We start from the raw sequence: 16,304 nt of genomic DNA, 5'->3' as shown, positions 1-16,304 counted from the left end.
CTCCAAAAGTTCCATTGATTCAACTGAACCCATTTAGAATGAACCCATTTGAATCAATGAAACTTTCGGAGCAGTTGATTCAGTAAATCCCCATTGATACCATGGAACTACTCTACTCAGATTTACTGTGCTAAGCAACAGAATTTTAGCCACTGCATGTTAGCTAAAAGCAACATTAAGCTTGCCGTGAAATTTCTGAATATCAGTTTACCAATTGCTTTGTTAGATTCCTCTCACTCCTTCCATGTTATATATAGTGGTGCCCTGCATAGCGACGATAATCCGTGCAGCCAAAATCGTCGCTATACGGATTCGTCGCAATGCAAAATAAAAAAGCCCATAGGAATGCATTAAAACCCGTTTAATGCATTCCTATGGGCAAAAAACTCACCTTTATGCGAAAATCCTCCATAAGGCCGCCATTTTCGCTGCCCGGTAAGCAAGGAATCCGGGCAAAAACACAGCGGGTGGCCATTTTTTTTACCCGGCGGTCATTTTGGAACCGCCGATCAGCTGTTGGGAAAACATTGTTATGCGGAAATCGGTAAGCGAAACAGCTTACCGAACGTCGCAAAGTGATTTTTTCCCATTAGAAACATTGCAATGCGATCGCAAAAACTTAATTGCTATGTGGATTCGTCGTTAAACGGGGCGCCCGTTAAGCGAGGCACCACTATATTTTGTAAAAGTCAGAAAAACAAAGATGCACCAAAATAGCCAAAAATTAGATGTAAGTCTTCTGATTTTCTTTGTTCACATAATCTAATGTTTGCAAGAGAGACATGGGAATGCATGTACACCAGCCTCCCAAGTCTTTATGCTTCCCAGTTGTCTTATTGAGTAAAAGCAGTGGAGGATTATGTTGCATGCCCAGCAGGATCCCTTCCACATTTGCATTGTTTTTGTGTGCTTGCACAAGGTGTAGTCATATGATTGTTATTTCAGGAAATTGCGCTGTAACAAAGATGTCCAGAATTCTTAAATACTACTTCCATTACATAATCCCAATGGCATAAATCTGTGGAAAATGTATAGTCACAAATTAAGTGTACCTTATTTATTTACCCACTTATCTCCTGGAACCTATTAATATAGTTGTAGATAGGATACCTTCTACTCTTACTTAAGTCGGTTGTCCCTTTTTGCTTGTCCTCCTGAAATCCACTCCATAGAACAGCTATTAACAACAGTAAAACATACACACCAGTGGCATCTATTGTTGGCTGGCCTGTGAAATGGATTTTTGGTGGGAGCTGGAAATAGAAGGATGAAGGTCATCCACTTTCAGTAATCTTGGTCTGGATTTGCCCTTCAAGTTTACATCACATTTTGACAAAAACCGGGGGGGGGGGGATGACAACCTACACATTGCATGGGGATTGTAGCCGGATTGTTAGAATCCAAGACATAATGAATAAATATTCTTTCTGTTCACAACAATGGGATGAACATGAACCATGCAGGGAATGTGACATCATAAAAGTGCGTCCTGTGGTAATCTGTTCTTATTTTCTAGGACAAGAGCAGTGGTAGTTGTTGAAGCATTGTTGAAACACCCCGAGTCAGTGAATCGAACTCAGTTGAATTGTTTATTACATGGAAAACCGGCAGTATGTGTGGATCTGATGCTTTGTTTTAACTATAGCGGCAAAACTGTTCCAGGGTATATTGGTAAGCTGCTTGATCCGTCTTTCAGCATTCTTTCTCAGCTCTCTGCTGATTGAGTATGTGCATTGATTTGTCTGTTTGAAAAGTGGCTTGCTGCTAGTTCCTTAAGTGGAATTTATTTCTAGCTGTTATACCAAATTGAAGCCAACTCACCAGTATTTGAGGGGGATGATATAAAATTGTTACAATTGGGATAGAATGCTTAGGTTATGTGTGGGAGCAACACACTTGTTAAGATGTAATTTATCTTTTCGAAACAGTGTATGGGGTTCTATGTATTTTTATGCTTGCTGTCCAATTTGAATACCACTTGGTTGGTATTGGCCGTAGCTTTGTAAACGCTGGCTGTACTAGATGAGATAAAGTTGCTGGGACTTTCAAAGCTCAGGTGCTGAGACTGTAGCAGTGTCAGTGAAAACATGTATGGGTATAATTTTATTTCCAAGAATTTTTAGGAATTGCGTGCTCAAGATCTGAATGCAGAGGTCTACAGCATTTAAGCGGGTACTCATCTGGTGAAGCTCTGTGTGCATAAAGCTGATGGCTGTGGCAGCTTTTGGACATGAAAGGCTCTCCTGCATCCGGAGGCCATCAAAGGCTTCTTCAGATCAAAAGGGATCCTTAGGGAGTCTCGGAACTTAGGAGTAGGGAGCAGAATAGGAACCTTTTAATTAAAGGTAAAAGGCAATGGCTGATGATGTCATCAGCCTTACGTGCAAAGAGCTGTGCCAACAGGATTCCAGCCTTTGAATGATTATGAAATTGTGTATGATATTTTGAGAAGGCACCTGGTATAGTTCATTCGTCCATTTTAATCAACATAGAGGGACACGTTTGAAATTACTTTCCAAATCCTCGCTCGTAGATCATCTCTTCCTTAATTTTTACAGTGCTGCTTTATAATCTAAGCCTGGATGTCAGCAGGAGGGCAGAATTGGCAGCTAGGTTTTACTTTGCATCTAATGGGACATCTGAAACAACCTCTGGAAGCCTCAAGATTTACAGTGGCCACAACGTTACTTGTAGAACTCACCAAGCCTTCATGAGGGTAATGTGTTCTCCTTCTTAAGTAAGACTTGTTGGGATAAAGTGATGGCTGCCAGCAAGAGAGGGCTGTGTCGTAGCAGCGGGATCTGCAGAGGTCAGCAGGTTCCGCCTTTCACAAAAGGAAGAATAACATGGTCACCAGCTACTGTCTGTTATTAAAGGCATAGTACAGACCCATGACTTTGGAAACATTAAACTACCCTCTTATGAAGCTATTGCTTAGAAGTCCTTCTGTGTGTCCATGTCTTCATCGGCAAGGCAGGTGGTGATCCCTGGCCAGTCTTTTCTGACATAGCACCTCAGGTTTGGTATAACTTTCCTGGGAAGGTTTGGCTGGTGCCAAGTACAGTGGTGCCCCGCATAGCGAGGTTAATCCATTCCGGATTAACCTCGCTATGCGAAATCGTCACTAAACGGGTAGGGGAAATGTATTGAAACGCATTAAACTTAGTTTAATGCGTTCCAATACCTTTCTTACTTACCCGTTCAGCGAGGATTCCAATTGCCGGCAGCCATTTTCGCGCCTTCGCTAAGCGAGGGCAGGGCGCGAAAACGGCTGCCCGCAGCCATTTCCGGGCTTCCGGCGGCCATTTTGGAACCGCCGATCAGCTGTTCGGCGGCTCCAAAATGGCCACTGCAATACCCGATCTTCGCAATGCGGGTTTTCCCCATTGCGACGATCGGGTATGTTTCCGTATAGCGATCCCGAAAAAGGGATCGCTATACGGAAACATCACTATACGGTGCGCTCCTTAAGCGAGGCACCACTGTACTGTCTTTTTCATATCAGGTAGATATCTTTCTGTTCACTCTTGCTTTCTGAGACATTGCATTTTCAGTTTTAACCTGACTTTTTTTTTTGTCCCTGTTGCTATGTTTTTATGCTGTTCTGCACTGCGGGGACGTGGTGGCACTGCGGGCTAAACCGCAGAAGCCTCTGTGCTGCAGGGTCAGAAGACCAAGCAGTCGTAAGATCGAATCCATGCGACGGAGTGAGCTCCCGTTGCTTTGTCCCAGCTCCCACCAACCTAGCGGTTCGAAAGCATGCAAATGCGAGTAGATAAATAGGGACCACCTCGGTGGGAAGGTAACAGCCTTCTGTGTCTAAGTCGCACTGGCCATGTGACCACGGAAGATTGTCTTCGGACAAAACGCTGGCTCTATGGCTTGGAAACGGGGATGAGCACCGCCCCCTAGAGTCGAACACGACTGGACAAAAATTGTCAAGGGGAACCTTTACCTTTACCTTATGCACTGCTTTTATTAAAGGCGCACCAAAGCCCACCTTTGATATTACGTGACTGGTCAAAATGGCCATTAGTGATAGAAGGAGGCCCTCTAAACAGGAAGTTATCATTATTGAATGAGTCGATGAATCAGAACCTTATTTGGCAGACTTAGTGTAGACAGTTCGTAGTCACAAAGCAAAAGTCATGGCTGAGTTTGGATAAGATGTAGTTAACTGATGAAAAGGGGGAAAAAAGAAAAGAGCTAGGTTCTGGCATTGTTCCTTGTTCAGTATCTGTTTGTGAATGGTAATGAGTGCAAGAAGGGATCATATACCGAACCTTGGGTAGCCCAGGTGTTCTTGGACTGTAATTCCCAGAAACCTTGTCCAGCACAGCTAGTGGTGAAGATTTCTGGGAGTTGCAGTCCAAGAACATCTGGATTATCCCCCTGGTATAGACCAGTGGTTCTTAACCTTAGGGTACTCAGGTGTTTTTGAACTGCAACTCCCAGAAGCCTTCACCATCAGCTGTGCTGGCTGGGGTTTCTTGCAGTCCAAAAACACCTGAGTAACCCAAGGTTAAGAACCACTGGTATAGACCATCTTGGCTGCTGATACTGGTGTTGACAACATTCAGGCTGCCCTTTGCTATGTAAAGTTTTGCATCCTTTCCCTGCTGACAATGTGAACCCAATATTGCAAGACATAATGTCAGTTTCTGGCATTTTGAATCATAGACATAGAAGCAGTATCCCATGTTCATAGACCAAAGGAGTTTTTTTTTAAAAGGATTTAATTTATTATTGTTCACTTGAGTCTTCCTTCCTTCCTTCCTTCCTTCCTTCCTTCCTTCCTTCCTTCCTTCCTTCCTTACCCCAAATGCCATGAATAAATATAGTACTATATAGTATGTAAAGTAATATCAATGACAATTGTTATTTATTGTCACACCTGCCTTTAATTAGAAATGGTTTTAGTAGCAGAGCATCATTTTAATGTCGAGTTCCTGTGAAACTATTGACTTCCAAATGATATAGACAGTCCTCAAGCCATTTGGTAACTAACTATGCTTCAAGCCACTACTTTATATACAGTTAAAAATTTGTTAGATATTTTACTTAAGTTTCCATAGCAGTCATCAGAAAACCTAGGATAAGCAATGCAAAAATTTTCAGCTTCCTGTCGTACAGGCCACACTCCAGGTCATAGCAACCCATTTCCTAGCACATGGACTTCCTCCAGGGGACAGTCACCACAGTCCCCCACAATAATTTAATTTCAAAATATTTTCTGAACTGTGAACAATTCTGGCATTTTGTGAACAATTCTGGAGCAAAAGGAGCTTCTGACTCCAATTGGAAAAGGCAGCTGGTCTGATTTGCGTAAATTCTCCCCTAAACAGAGCATTCCTTGTAGCATGGGTTTGATTGATAGTGGGTCATTCCTAGTTTAACACATGCATTATGGGATTGGTTATCTGTTTTCTTTAAAAGTGCTATGTGGATGAGGGTAGTTTTAAAACAAAAGGAGTCAATGGCAAATGTGCCATTAAGGACCAACACTGAAAGAACGGTCTAGAACCTACTGTTTATCTGTGTTGTAGTGGAATGCTACCAAGTTGCTTCCAACTCTTGGTATCCTTATGAAATAATGACCTCCAAACCATCCTGTCACTAACAGCCCTGCTCAGGTCTTGTACAATAAAGCCTGTGGTTTCCTCTGTTTGTCTTGTTCTCTTTCTGCTGCTTCCACTAGTGAAGTAATACAGTGGTGCCCTGCTGGACAATTACCCTGCTTAACGACGAATCCGCTTAACGTTGAAGTTTTTGCGAGCGCTTTTGCAATCGCAAAACGATGTTTAGATGGGGGAATTTTGCTTAACTTTGATCAGTTCCCTGCTTCAGGAACCGATTCTGCACTTTACAATGATCAGCAAACAGCTGATTGTCGGGTTTCAAAATGGCCGCCGGCTGTAGAAAATGGCTCCCCGCTGTGTTAGGGACAGATTCCTCGCATTACAGTCACCAGAAAATGGCCGCTGTATGAAGGATCTTCGCTGGATGAGCAAGTATTCCGCCCACTGGAACGCATTGAACGGTTTTCAGTGTGTTTCAATGGTTTTTTAAATTTCGCTTGACGACAATTTCGCTCTACAGTGATTTCGCTGGAACGAATTAACGTCGTCAAGCGAGGCACCACTGTAATTTAATACAGTCAGTTCAACAAGTTGCACTGTATCAGATTTTTATATTAACAATAATGGATTGATATTTCAGTTTCTGAAGTTTAAACACTAATGGATTAATTTTCAGACGGCATGTCTCAAGATCTGGGTATTCTGAATACCCAGATTTTGATTCAAAGTCAAACTTTTGGGCCATTCCTTTGTTTCTTTTTTGTTTAATGCTGAAGTTAGACATATTGTAAGTGTCCCCTCCTCCTTCTGTGACTGTTGTAGTTCTGTGAAACTAAGGCAGTTTAATGTGTCCTGAAAGTTTCCTGAGCAAATCATGTATGTAATATCTTTTTAAAATGTTAATAATTCATAAGTGAAATGGGAGTAAGCCAGACCAGATGCAGGGAAAGTAAATAGATGAGAGAACTGGAGAATGTAGGTTGGGCAATGCAAGCCTGCAGATTAGAATTAAAAGCAGAGACATCCAAAGGATAATCAGTGGCTTTCTGACTTTTAAACATAGGGGTTTTTTTTTAAATCAACATTGCTGATTAGACAGGAGGAGTGTTGTCTCTGTTGGTTCTGCTGGACCTTTCAGCAGCTTTACCTTATCATCAACCATGGTGTCTTTCTGAACCATCTCTCTATAATGGAACTTGGAAGCACTGTTTTGCTCCTTCTTGAAGGACCAATCTCAGAATGTGGTGCTGGGGGACTCCTAGTCAACGCATTGGCCATTGACTTGTGTGGTCCCACAGGGTTCTGTTTTGTCCCCCGTGCTATTCAACGTCTACATGAGACTCCTGAGAGAGATTGCCTGGAGTTTGGTGCCATCAGTATGTGAATGACACCCAAATTTATCTCTTTTCCATTTAAACCCAAGGAAGCTCTTTAAGTTTTTTATTGGTTTCTGGGGTCAGTGATAGACTGGATGGGGGCAAACAGATTGAAACATCATTGAGACAGGACAGAGGGGCATCTGATCAGTTGAAAGGCCGATCTGGGAATAGGCATTCAGCTACAGTGGCACATGCCTTAGTTACACCTAGAGATGGGCACAACTCAGAAAAATTGTGATTTGTTTTGATTTGTGATTTGTCTAGGTCAATAAATCATGAATTACAAATTTAGGATTTTTTTCTGATGAAATGAATCTATTTGTCAATTTGTTTTTTACTTTTAAACCCTGTAGAATGCGCCCCCAGCACCTAGAGGCACCAAATTCATGGGGAACCTCCCCCGATTGTCCTCTACAATTTCTTCAAGTTTGGGTTTCAGACATCCATGTTATACACCCACAAAGAGGCCCTGCTAGAAAAGTTCCCTTCCAGCACCTAGAGACACCGCAATCATAGTGAAGCTTCTCCAAACTCTCCTGTACAATGCCTCCAAGTTTGGTGAAGTTTGGGTTTCAGACATCCACGTTATACACCCAGAAAGTGAACCCTCTACCTGGAAAGTGGCCTTTAGCTGCTGGCTTGGGGAAACTCTGAAATCAGGCCTTCTCAATGGTTATGGAATGCCCTCCCCTGGGAAGCTGGGTTGGTCCTCTTTATCCTCATCAGTTATCCATGGCAACTGACGGGAGTATTCTTGTGCATGAGTGAAGTCCTAGCAGGGTTTTGGCCAGTGTCTCTCTTATCTCAAACTGTCATTAATTCATTGTTTACAGTGGCAATTGAAAACAGACTTATAGTGTTTAAAAGCAAAGCAAAGTGTGCTGCTTATATGCCGCCCCATAGTGCTTCAAGCACTCTCGGGGCGGTTTACAAGTTAATTATGCAAGCTGGGTACTCATTTTACCGACCTCGGAAGGATAGAAGGCTGAGTCGACCTTGAGCTGCTGTGCTGACGAACCCCAGGTTGTGAGCACAGTTTTGGCTGCAAGTACAGCATAGCTAGTTGCCATAGGCTTGCAACCAATATACAGTGGTGCCTCATATAACGAGCACCGCGTTGAATGACGAATCCGCATACCGATGGCTTTTTTGCGATCGCTTTGCAATTTTTCCCCATAGGCCCCATTTTCCCCCAGCTGAGCGGCAGAAGCCTCCTAAGGACCACTCCCGCCGCTCAGCTGGGGGAAAATGCCGGCGGTGGCCTCGGAAGGACCCTTCGGAAGGGTCCTTCCGAGGCCACCACAGGCATTCCCCTTCGGAGGGGGCATTTTCCCCGAACTGAGCAGGAGCCCCACCGCTCAGCTGGGGGAAAATGCCAGCGGTCGGCAGCGGCCTCGGAAGGACCCCGAAGCCACCACCGACCACAGACATTTGCCTTCCGGAACGGATTATCGTCGCTATGCGGGGTACCACTGTATCCTATTTTTAATGTGTTTTTAAATGCTTTCATATTTCTTAATTTGTTTTTATATGATGATTCTAATACTTTAATATTTAATCATTTTAATTTTTATCTTAATTTGTGTGTGTTTTAATGATCTGTAAGCACCTTGAGTCCCATTGCTGGAAGAAAGGCAGCATAGAATTGCAGTAAAGAAAGAAAATAAATTGTAATACTTTATTTTTCAAATTGCTTGCATTCTGAGATAGTTTGGCTTAAAATAGAATCCTGAAGTGACTTGTTCCCGATGTTATAACCCAACGCAATCCCAGGGGTTGAAGCAGAACATTTTCTCTAGTATACCTTGCCCTATATATCTTGAATGTACAGTGTAATACTAAGTCATGTTATATATCTGAAGTAATTTCCTGTATTTATCATTCATTCTGCCTAATGTCCAAGATCCTGTTCAGATTTGCAAGAGGAGTCATTTAATGTGCCATAATTGATGGTTGCTAATCGACAAGGTGTATGACATGTGCTGGCTATGCAATTGATAGCACAACTAAGCATGTGCCTGGCATGCGTCTAGCACTTCATCAGTTGGTCATGACAACTTACAACATATTTTTCTTCTGGATGAGTAAAGTCCCAACAGCAGTTTGGCCCATGCCTCCCTTGTCTCAAGCTACCATTACTTTGCTGCTTGCATTAAACTTGCAACCCACTAACAGGGGTGGGCAAAATGAGGCCCTCCAGATGTTGCTGAACTCCAAATCCCATAATTCTTAGCCTGCACAGCCAATAGTGAGGAGATTTGGGCCTAGCCCACATAGTGAGGAATGTTGGGATTTGCAGTTCAGGAACATGTGGAGGGCCGCACTTTGCCCAGGTCTGCACTAGTATGCGGGTTAAAACTTAACTTGAGCTAGTAGAGTTTCATATTACGGAGGATTTCCTTGACATACATCACTGATGGGGAAGATATGGTTCTCCACATATTCCTGCAGAGCAACTTCCATCATCTGTCATCATTGACTGTCCCAACTTGGACTGATGGAGGTTGTTATTTAAATAAGACCTGGAGGGTCACACATCTCCCACCTTTAATGCACATGTTTCTTTGTTTTTATGTAATTAACTCATTAGGTTTCCATTTTTCATAGAAAGACGTCAGGGATATCCTGGCTCCTATACATGTTGAAGCCACCTATCGCCTTGGAGATCATGTTTTAAAGAAGCAAACTACAGATGAACTGCCACCACTCCAGCCAGTTCTTCAGCAACGGAAAGAGGGCAATGTTACACGCAGCAAGGTAAGACTTGGTATCATGGTGGATTGGATTTAATTCAAACTGATTTATAGAATCATGGAATCAGTGATTGGAAGGGCCCTATTAGGTCATTGAGTCTAAGCCTCCTGCTCAAGGTAGGAATACAGATCAAAGCAGATCTGCCAGGTGGTTGTCTAAATTTTCTTTTGAGTGCCTCTAATGTTGGAAGCATTCACCACCTTCTGAGGTATCTGGTTCCGTTGTCATACATTTAAGAAGGTTTTCCTGATATTCAGCCTAAATCTGGCTTCCTGTAACTTGAGTCCATTATTAAATCACAATGTAAATAAAAAAATAGATTTTTTTGAAGATTCAAATTAAAAAATTGATTTGATTTTTAAAAAAACATTGATTTTTATCCATCCTATACGGTATGGGCTACGTGTGTAATTACAAAGTGTTTGTAACCAGAAGACATGATAATCCAAGTATATATTTTATTGGACAGGTTAGCACAGAGACAAATCAGCCTAAATAGTAAAGAAATAAAGAAAAGGGAATTCTGGAAGATGGTGTTATAAATATTGTTTTAATGTTGCTATCACAGATACTTTTGTATGGGCATTGAATTAGACTGAAATTCAAATTATGCAGTTTTATTTTTGCATTCTTAGTAAAATTGTATTTGTACTGTTTGCCAGCCTGGGAACTCTTGGGAGCTGAAAGTGTGGGATGTAAAATTACCAAATGCATACCTGCATGTGTTTAGGTGGACGTTGCCTGCCCTATATATTTCTGAGGGACTAAATAACTGCCTCAAGATTACCCTCGTTCATTCCTGGCAACATTGTGGTAGAAATATTGTTGATTGTAGAACTGTCACACGTGCCATTGTACAAGGAAGTAATACACAAGAGGGACAGTCAGCCCAAATCATGTATTTACTAGTAACATGGAACTCCAGATTATGCTCGCCATTGTTATCTTTCAAGTGCGCATAAGATTGCAAAAGACCACAGATGGATGAAATCTTTCCATTTTGCTTTTTCCTGTGTTCAGATTTTTAAAGAACGTCGTGTTCATTCTGTCCTGAATACGTGATCTCAATATTTTGGTAAAATATTCAAAAATGAACTGAGAGGAAATTCTGTTCCATTTCATTGGCCAAATACTTCTGTTTTCATCTTGGAAGGACCATGTTGTACCTACCTGCCATATAGATACGTATCAAAGATCACGAAAAAGGAAAAGCAGAGGCACAATTGGACACTTGCGTGATTGAATACACGTGGTTTGAAACCCAAAGTTTTAAGAACTAACCACTTAAAAGCTCTCTGCCCAGATGGCCAAATCTGTTATTTGGGTTTCGTTTTTTTTTAAATTTCCACTTCTCTCTATTCCAAATAGTCCTGGAAAAAATGTGTAGCCTAACCTAGGAGATCTTTAAAAACAAATGGAGTTGTTCCTGTGAATAGAGAGTCAAAAGAGTAATCTATCACCGTCCATAAGACACTTCAAATAATGATTAATAAATAAGTGTATTTGTATGGATCCCTTTTCTCCTTGCATCATGGCAAATATATTTATTTTCTGCTTTACTCTTGAGTTTTCTAAAACAGAGACTGAAAAGGCAGTTGCTAAGAATGTAACAAAAACCCCTCTAGATTAATATTTATTTCCACTGACAAATACTATTGTAAGGAAAAAGTAAAGGATTTGGTTCTTCGTCTCATAAAGCTGCTTAGTAAAATCAAAAGCATTATGGAAAAATAAAACAAAACAAAACACAAAAGTAACTTCCTGGTGTGGTTTCCACGTTGAGCGGCAAAGCAGTTTAACAAACCAGTTTCTTATCCAATTCTTTCAAAAATCATTTCATTTAGTAGAAATCGTCCTGTCTCATAACTCAACAGGAGGGCTGGACCCCTATCGTTAGACAGAGTGAGGTGCCCACATCAAGCAAGCTGACTTCAGATGTCTTGGAAGGGCAGCAGACCATTAGCATTTATTTGATTACTACTGTATATTTCCTATACAGAGCATGTGAGAGATGATCGGCCTCCAATGCCGAAATATCCAGGCCAGCTCTGGGTACCATATTCCTAAACAGAGCCTTAGAGGGTTTGTGGCTGCTGGGTACAGCCTGTCTTGGGCTTTCCTTGTCCTCTATGCCTAGATATCATCATTAGTCCATCTCATAGAAACAACATGGCAAGGCAGCTGCCCGTGGCAGTCATCTCTCAGTTGAGAAGACTTGACTTAGTCATGGATGGCCAGAGTGGTTCTAATTAGGTTCTTTTGTTAGAACCAGAGTGGTTCTAATTAGGTCCTTTTTGTCTAATTAGGTCCTTTTAGCCACATTATCGTCTCATGTGTCGTCTCAGTCTGAAAAACTCCTTGAGGGCTTTCTGTTTGAAGTCCCAAACTTTGGCGTAAAGGAATGAGGAAGGAAGGAAAGGAAGGAAGCCAGTAGCAAAATACTATTAATAGTTCGGGGCTTCATGATTAACAGCTATATTAATCATGAAGCCACCTTGCATTCTTTTAAAGAGAAAGGTGGGGTAAAAATATTCTAAATACAGTGGTGCCTCGCTTAACGGGCACTCCATTTAGCGACGAAACTGCATAGCGATGTTTTTGCTATCGCAAAAGCGATCACATTGCAATGTTTCCTATGGGGTTTTTTCGCTTTGCGATGATCAGTTCCCAGTTTCGCTTACCGATCATCACAAAGCGGTTATTTTTTAACAGCTGATAGGTGGTTCCAAAATGGCCACCGGGTAAAAAAAATGGCTGCCTGCTGTGTTTTTGCACGGATTCCTCGCTTAAGAGGCAGCGAAAATGGCTGCCATATGGAGGATCTTCGCTTTAAGGCCAGTTTTTTGCCCATAGGAACGCATTAAACAGGTTTTAATGCGTTTCTATGGGCTTTTTAAAATCGCATAGTGACAAAATTGCTTAGCAGCAATTTTTGCTGCACAGATTAACATTGCTATGCGAGGCAGCACTGTAAATAAATAAATTTCTCATCAGATACTTTGTATTTGAATATGAAATAATGCTTGTTTTTGTTCTTTTAAGTTTGTGTTTGCAAGGTTTTGTCCTCAAGAAAATTGTTCTGCTGACTTGCAAGTTTCTGGGAAACTTTCCTTTCCAAAGTAAGTTGACTGTGATTTTTAAGTGATTCAGAAGTCTAAATAAGCTGTATAGACTTCCTTTTCTGTCTCAGCAAAAAGTAGACTCTTAGTTCTCTGAACAAATGGATTGCTAAATGATTTCCAGAGGCACGGTACCTATAAGGACTTAATCTGATCTAACACGAGAGATTCCACAGGTTCGGTGGGGCTCCCCCTTGCCCCATGAGTCCTTCATACTGTCCCAAACCCTGTTTAGGAGAAGGTTTTGAGAGGCTATGGAAAGGTAGAGGAGGGAGGAGAGAGGGCCACACACCCCTCTTTTTTTCACTGAAGGAATCTCTTCCATTAGTGGGACAGTCCCCACAGACCTGGCCCTTCTGTGGGATATTATTAAATACGTGGAACTGGTGTGTGTGGCTGCAGCCTTTGCCAAGGTGGCACTGTAAACACTGGAACTGGTGTGTACACATGAACAGGTTGCTTTGCATAAGATAACAGGTCTGTAAAAGCCATTTGTCAACAGTTTATGTGGATGAACTTTTCTGTTGCCCTGAAAATCTGTACTGTTATTGGCACATTAATATCTTTGTAAAAATGGACTCACCGCTGATGTTTTAATTATTATTTTTTAAGTAAGCTTTTTAGCTGCTCATGTTAAGATACAAGACTGGGAAAGGTTAAGAGAGGAGACATGAAAATATCAAACAGAAACATCAGGGCTTTGTCACCACAGCTGGCATGGTATCCGGAATGAGTCATTAAAAAGAAGAAATTAGAAGCGTGTGCCTGCAGGCTGGGGTCGGTGAGGTTTATTGTTCATGTTGAACGCTAACAAGACGTGTCCAGTCTGTGTGCTAGAATTCACGTACTTGCATAGAACACTGGCAACGTGTGAGTGTTCGTATGTTCAGCTAAAAAGAGTGAATAATTTAGCACATCCCTCCCACATGTGTTCTTTTGATCTTTAAACTCTAGCGAACACACACACATCTTATGCACAACATGGGCAGATCAAGGTATAAACAACTGGGTTCACTGCTTTCACGTCACCTGGACAAGTGTGTGAAACATTGTCTTGAGTCATCTACCAAGAACTGGCTTATTTCATCTGTAAATGCTACATTTCTCACCTGTGAACATCACATTTTCTATAAGTTAGGCTGTAACATTCCTTTCTCCCCTTCTTGGACACCTTAATGTGGGGAAAGGGTTTGAGTGTGTCAGTGAAGATGAGAGCAGTGCCATCAGGAGGCCAGACCTCATGATGGGTCTGGACCCCGAGGCAGGGTGTTCATGGCTGAGGCACCAAACTAAGATACATCCAGGCGGCAGCAGTAACTGAAGGTGACACGGGCAGAGGAGGCAACAGCAGTGACACTCAACAAATCTCAGAATTAGATCACTCTATGCTTTATAGACTACAGCAACATCTTTGTGTGGATCATGAAAAACTATAGCCTGTTCTAAAAGGAATGAGTGTGCCTCGGCACTTGATTGTCCTAATGCATAACCTGTATTGTGAACAAGAAGCTGCTGTTAGTACAGAATGTGGAGAATGGTTTCCCATAGGCAAAGGTGCCAGAGAAGGCTGTCTTCTATCCCCTTATCTGTTCAGCCTGTACACAGAACATACGATATGGAAAGCGAGATTAGACTCAGATGAAGGAGTGAAAATTGGTGGAAGAAACATCAATAATGTAAGATATACAGACAGCACCATCTTACTGGCAGAAAGCAGCAATGGCTTGAAAGAACTTTTAATGAAAGTGAAAAGGTGCCAAAGAAGGGCTGCAGTGGAACGTTAAGAAAGAAAGCATCGTGACTACAGTAGAACTGCAGAACTTCAATACTGACAATGAAGAAATTGAAATTGTTAAAGATTTTGTTTATCTTGGTTGGATCATCAGTCCAAATGGAGACTGCAGCCAAGACTTGGAAGGGCAGCAATGAAGGGTTTAGAAAAGATCCTCAAGTGTAAGGATGTGTCACTGGAGACCAAGACCAAGATCATCCACACTCTTGTATTCCTGATCACCATCTACGGCTGTGAAAGTTGGATGGGAAAGAAAGCTGACAGAGGAAACATTGATTCGTTTGAAATATGGGGCTGGAGGAGAACTTTGCAGATACTTTCTGGACTGCCAGAAATATGAACAGTTGGGTCTTAGAGCAAATCAAGCATGACTTTTCTCTGGAGGCAAAAATTGCAAAACATAGGCTATCCTACTTTGAAGGTGTGAGCAAGGAGGCGAGATGGAGACACCTCTCGCAGGAGCACCGTCCATTCCAGCAGAGGAGGGAGAGAGAGAAAGAAGTAGAGGAGTGACAGCAATCTCAGAGACCGCACCTACAGGTTCCCTCAAGGAGGGCCAAGAAGGAAGAGCCATTGAGGGTCTGAGGAGGGGATGGGAGAGTTGAAGGAGCATCTGGGAAAGGCAGGAAAGGATGGGAAAGAGAGGGACCAATCAAAGAAGGAGGGAGTGGGAAAAGGGCAAGTGAGACAGAAGTAATGATAGTAAAGGCGGGAGAAAGCAAGAGTAAGGGGGAAAATACTACCAGGGTGGGGATGGATCTGGTTGGAAAACCCGTGGACCCATAAGTGGGAGAGATTGATGGTGCTGAGAGAGAGGAAGCTGATCACAGGTGGAGAGCAGCCATTCCCCCGAAACCATCATATTGGGGAGCGACTGGAACCAGAGAGTGGAGCCGGAAACTGAGAGAAGAAAAGGAGAGGGTAGAACAAGAAAGGGGAGAAAGAGCAGAATGGCGAGTGCAAGAGAGGAGGAGGAGGCCGAGGGCCTTGGGAACCTGGGAGTTCATGGAACCTGGGGAGAGCACGAGGCAGGAAGAATACCTGTGAGAGGTGTCCGTGCCACCCCTGTTGCCACTATCGATGGGGACGATGGTGAAAGACTGGCAGCCGGTAGAGCAATCGAGACCTTGGAACCTTAGTTATAGGAACCTGGTTGTTAAAGAGGAGTGGAAACCCTTTTCAGCCCCTTTGGAAGAAAAGGAGGAAGACAATGTTCAAATTGATATAAACAGTTTTATTGATGTTCCTAAAATAAATGTGAAGGCTTTACAACTTGAATCTGTCTGTGTCTGAATATGTGGGACCCCAGGAGGAGGAGGAGGCAACTGGATTCACAGCATGAACCCTTACAGAAGGCAAGATTTTCTAGAAAAGACAATAATGCTGGGAATTGTGGAAGGCAGTAGGCAAAGAGGAAGACCAAATAGGAAATGTATTGACTCCCCAAAGGAAGTTACAGGCTTGGGGTTTACAAGAGCTGAGCAGGGCTGTTGAGGACGAGACATTTTGAAGAGCTGTCGTTCATAAGGTCATCATAAGTTGGAGGCAGTTTGGCAGTAAATAACAACAGCACTCCTTTCTACCACATGTATACATTATACCCATGTTTTAAATTAATATGCATTTAATTAAGGAATAATAATAAACCATAATTACAGGCGGAAAAACTCATTTCACACAT

At 42.3% G+C, this 16,304-nt stretch overlaps 1 protein-coding gene across 1 annotated transcript in view; it reads left to right on the top strand.

Moving 5' to 3' along the window:
* ITGA4 (integrin subunit alpha 4) overlaps positions 1–16,304 on the top strand; it is a 64,176-nt gene that overhangs the window by 30,523 nt on the left and 17,349 nt on the right. Inside the window, exons 14-17 of the mRNA XM_072980947.2 lie at positions 1,517–1,671; positions 2,559–2,716; positions 9,566–9,715; positions 12,755–12,831. Of these exons, the coding sequence (XP_072837048.2) occupies positions 1,517–1,671; positions 2,559–2,716; positions 9,566–9,715; positions 12,755–12,831 (540 nt within the window). The remainder of the gene's footprint in view (positions 1–1,516; positions 1,672–2,558; positions 2,717–9,565; positions 9,716–12,754; positions 12,832–16,304) is intronic.

The sequence above is a fragment of the Pogona vitticeps genome, chromosome 1, assembly GCF_051106095.1.
Source record: "Pogona vitticeps strain Pit_001003342236 chromosome 1, PviZW2.1, whole genome shotgun sequence".
Lineage (NCBI taxonomy): Eukaryota > Metazoa > Chordata > Lepidosauria > Squamata > Agamidae > Pogona > Pogona vitticeps.
The sequence above is the reverse complement of the archived record's forward strand: the minus strand, read 5'-3'. Positions and strand labels throughout refer to the sequence as shown.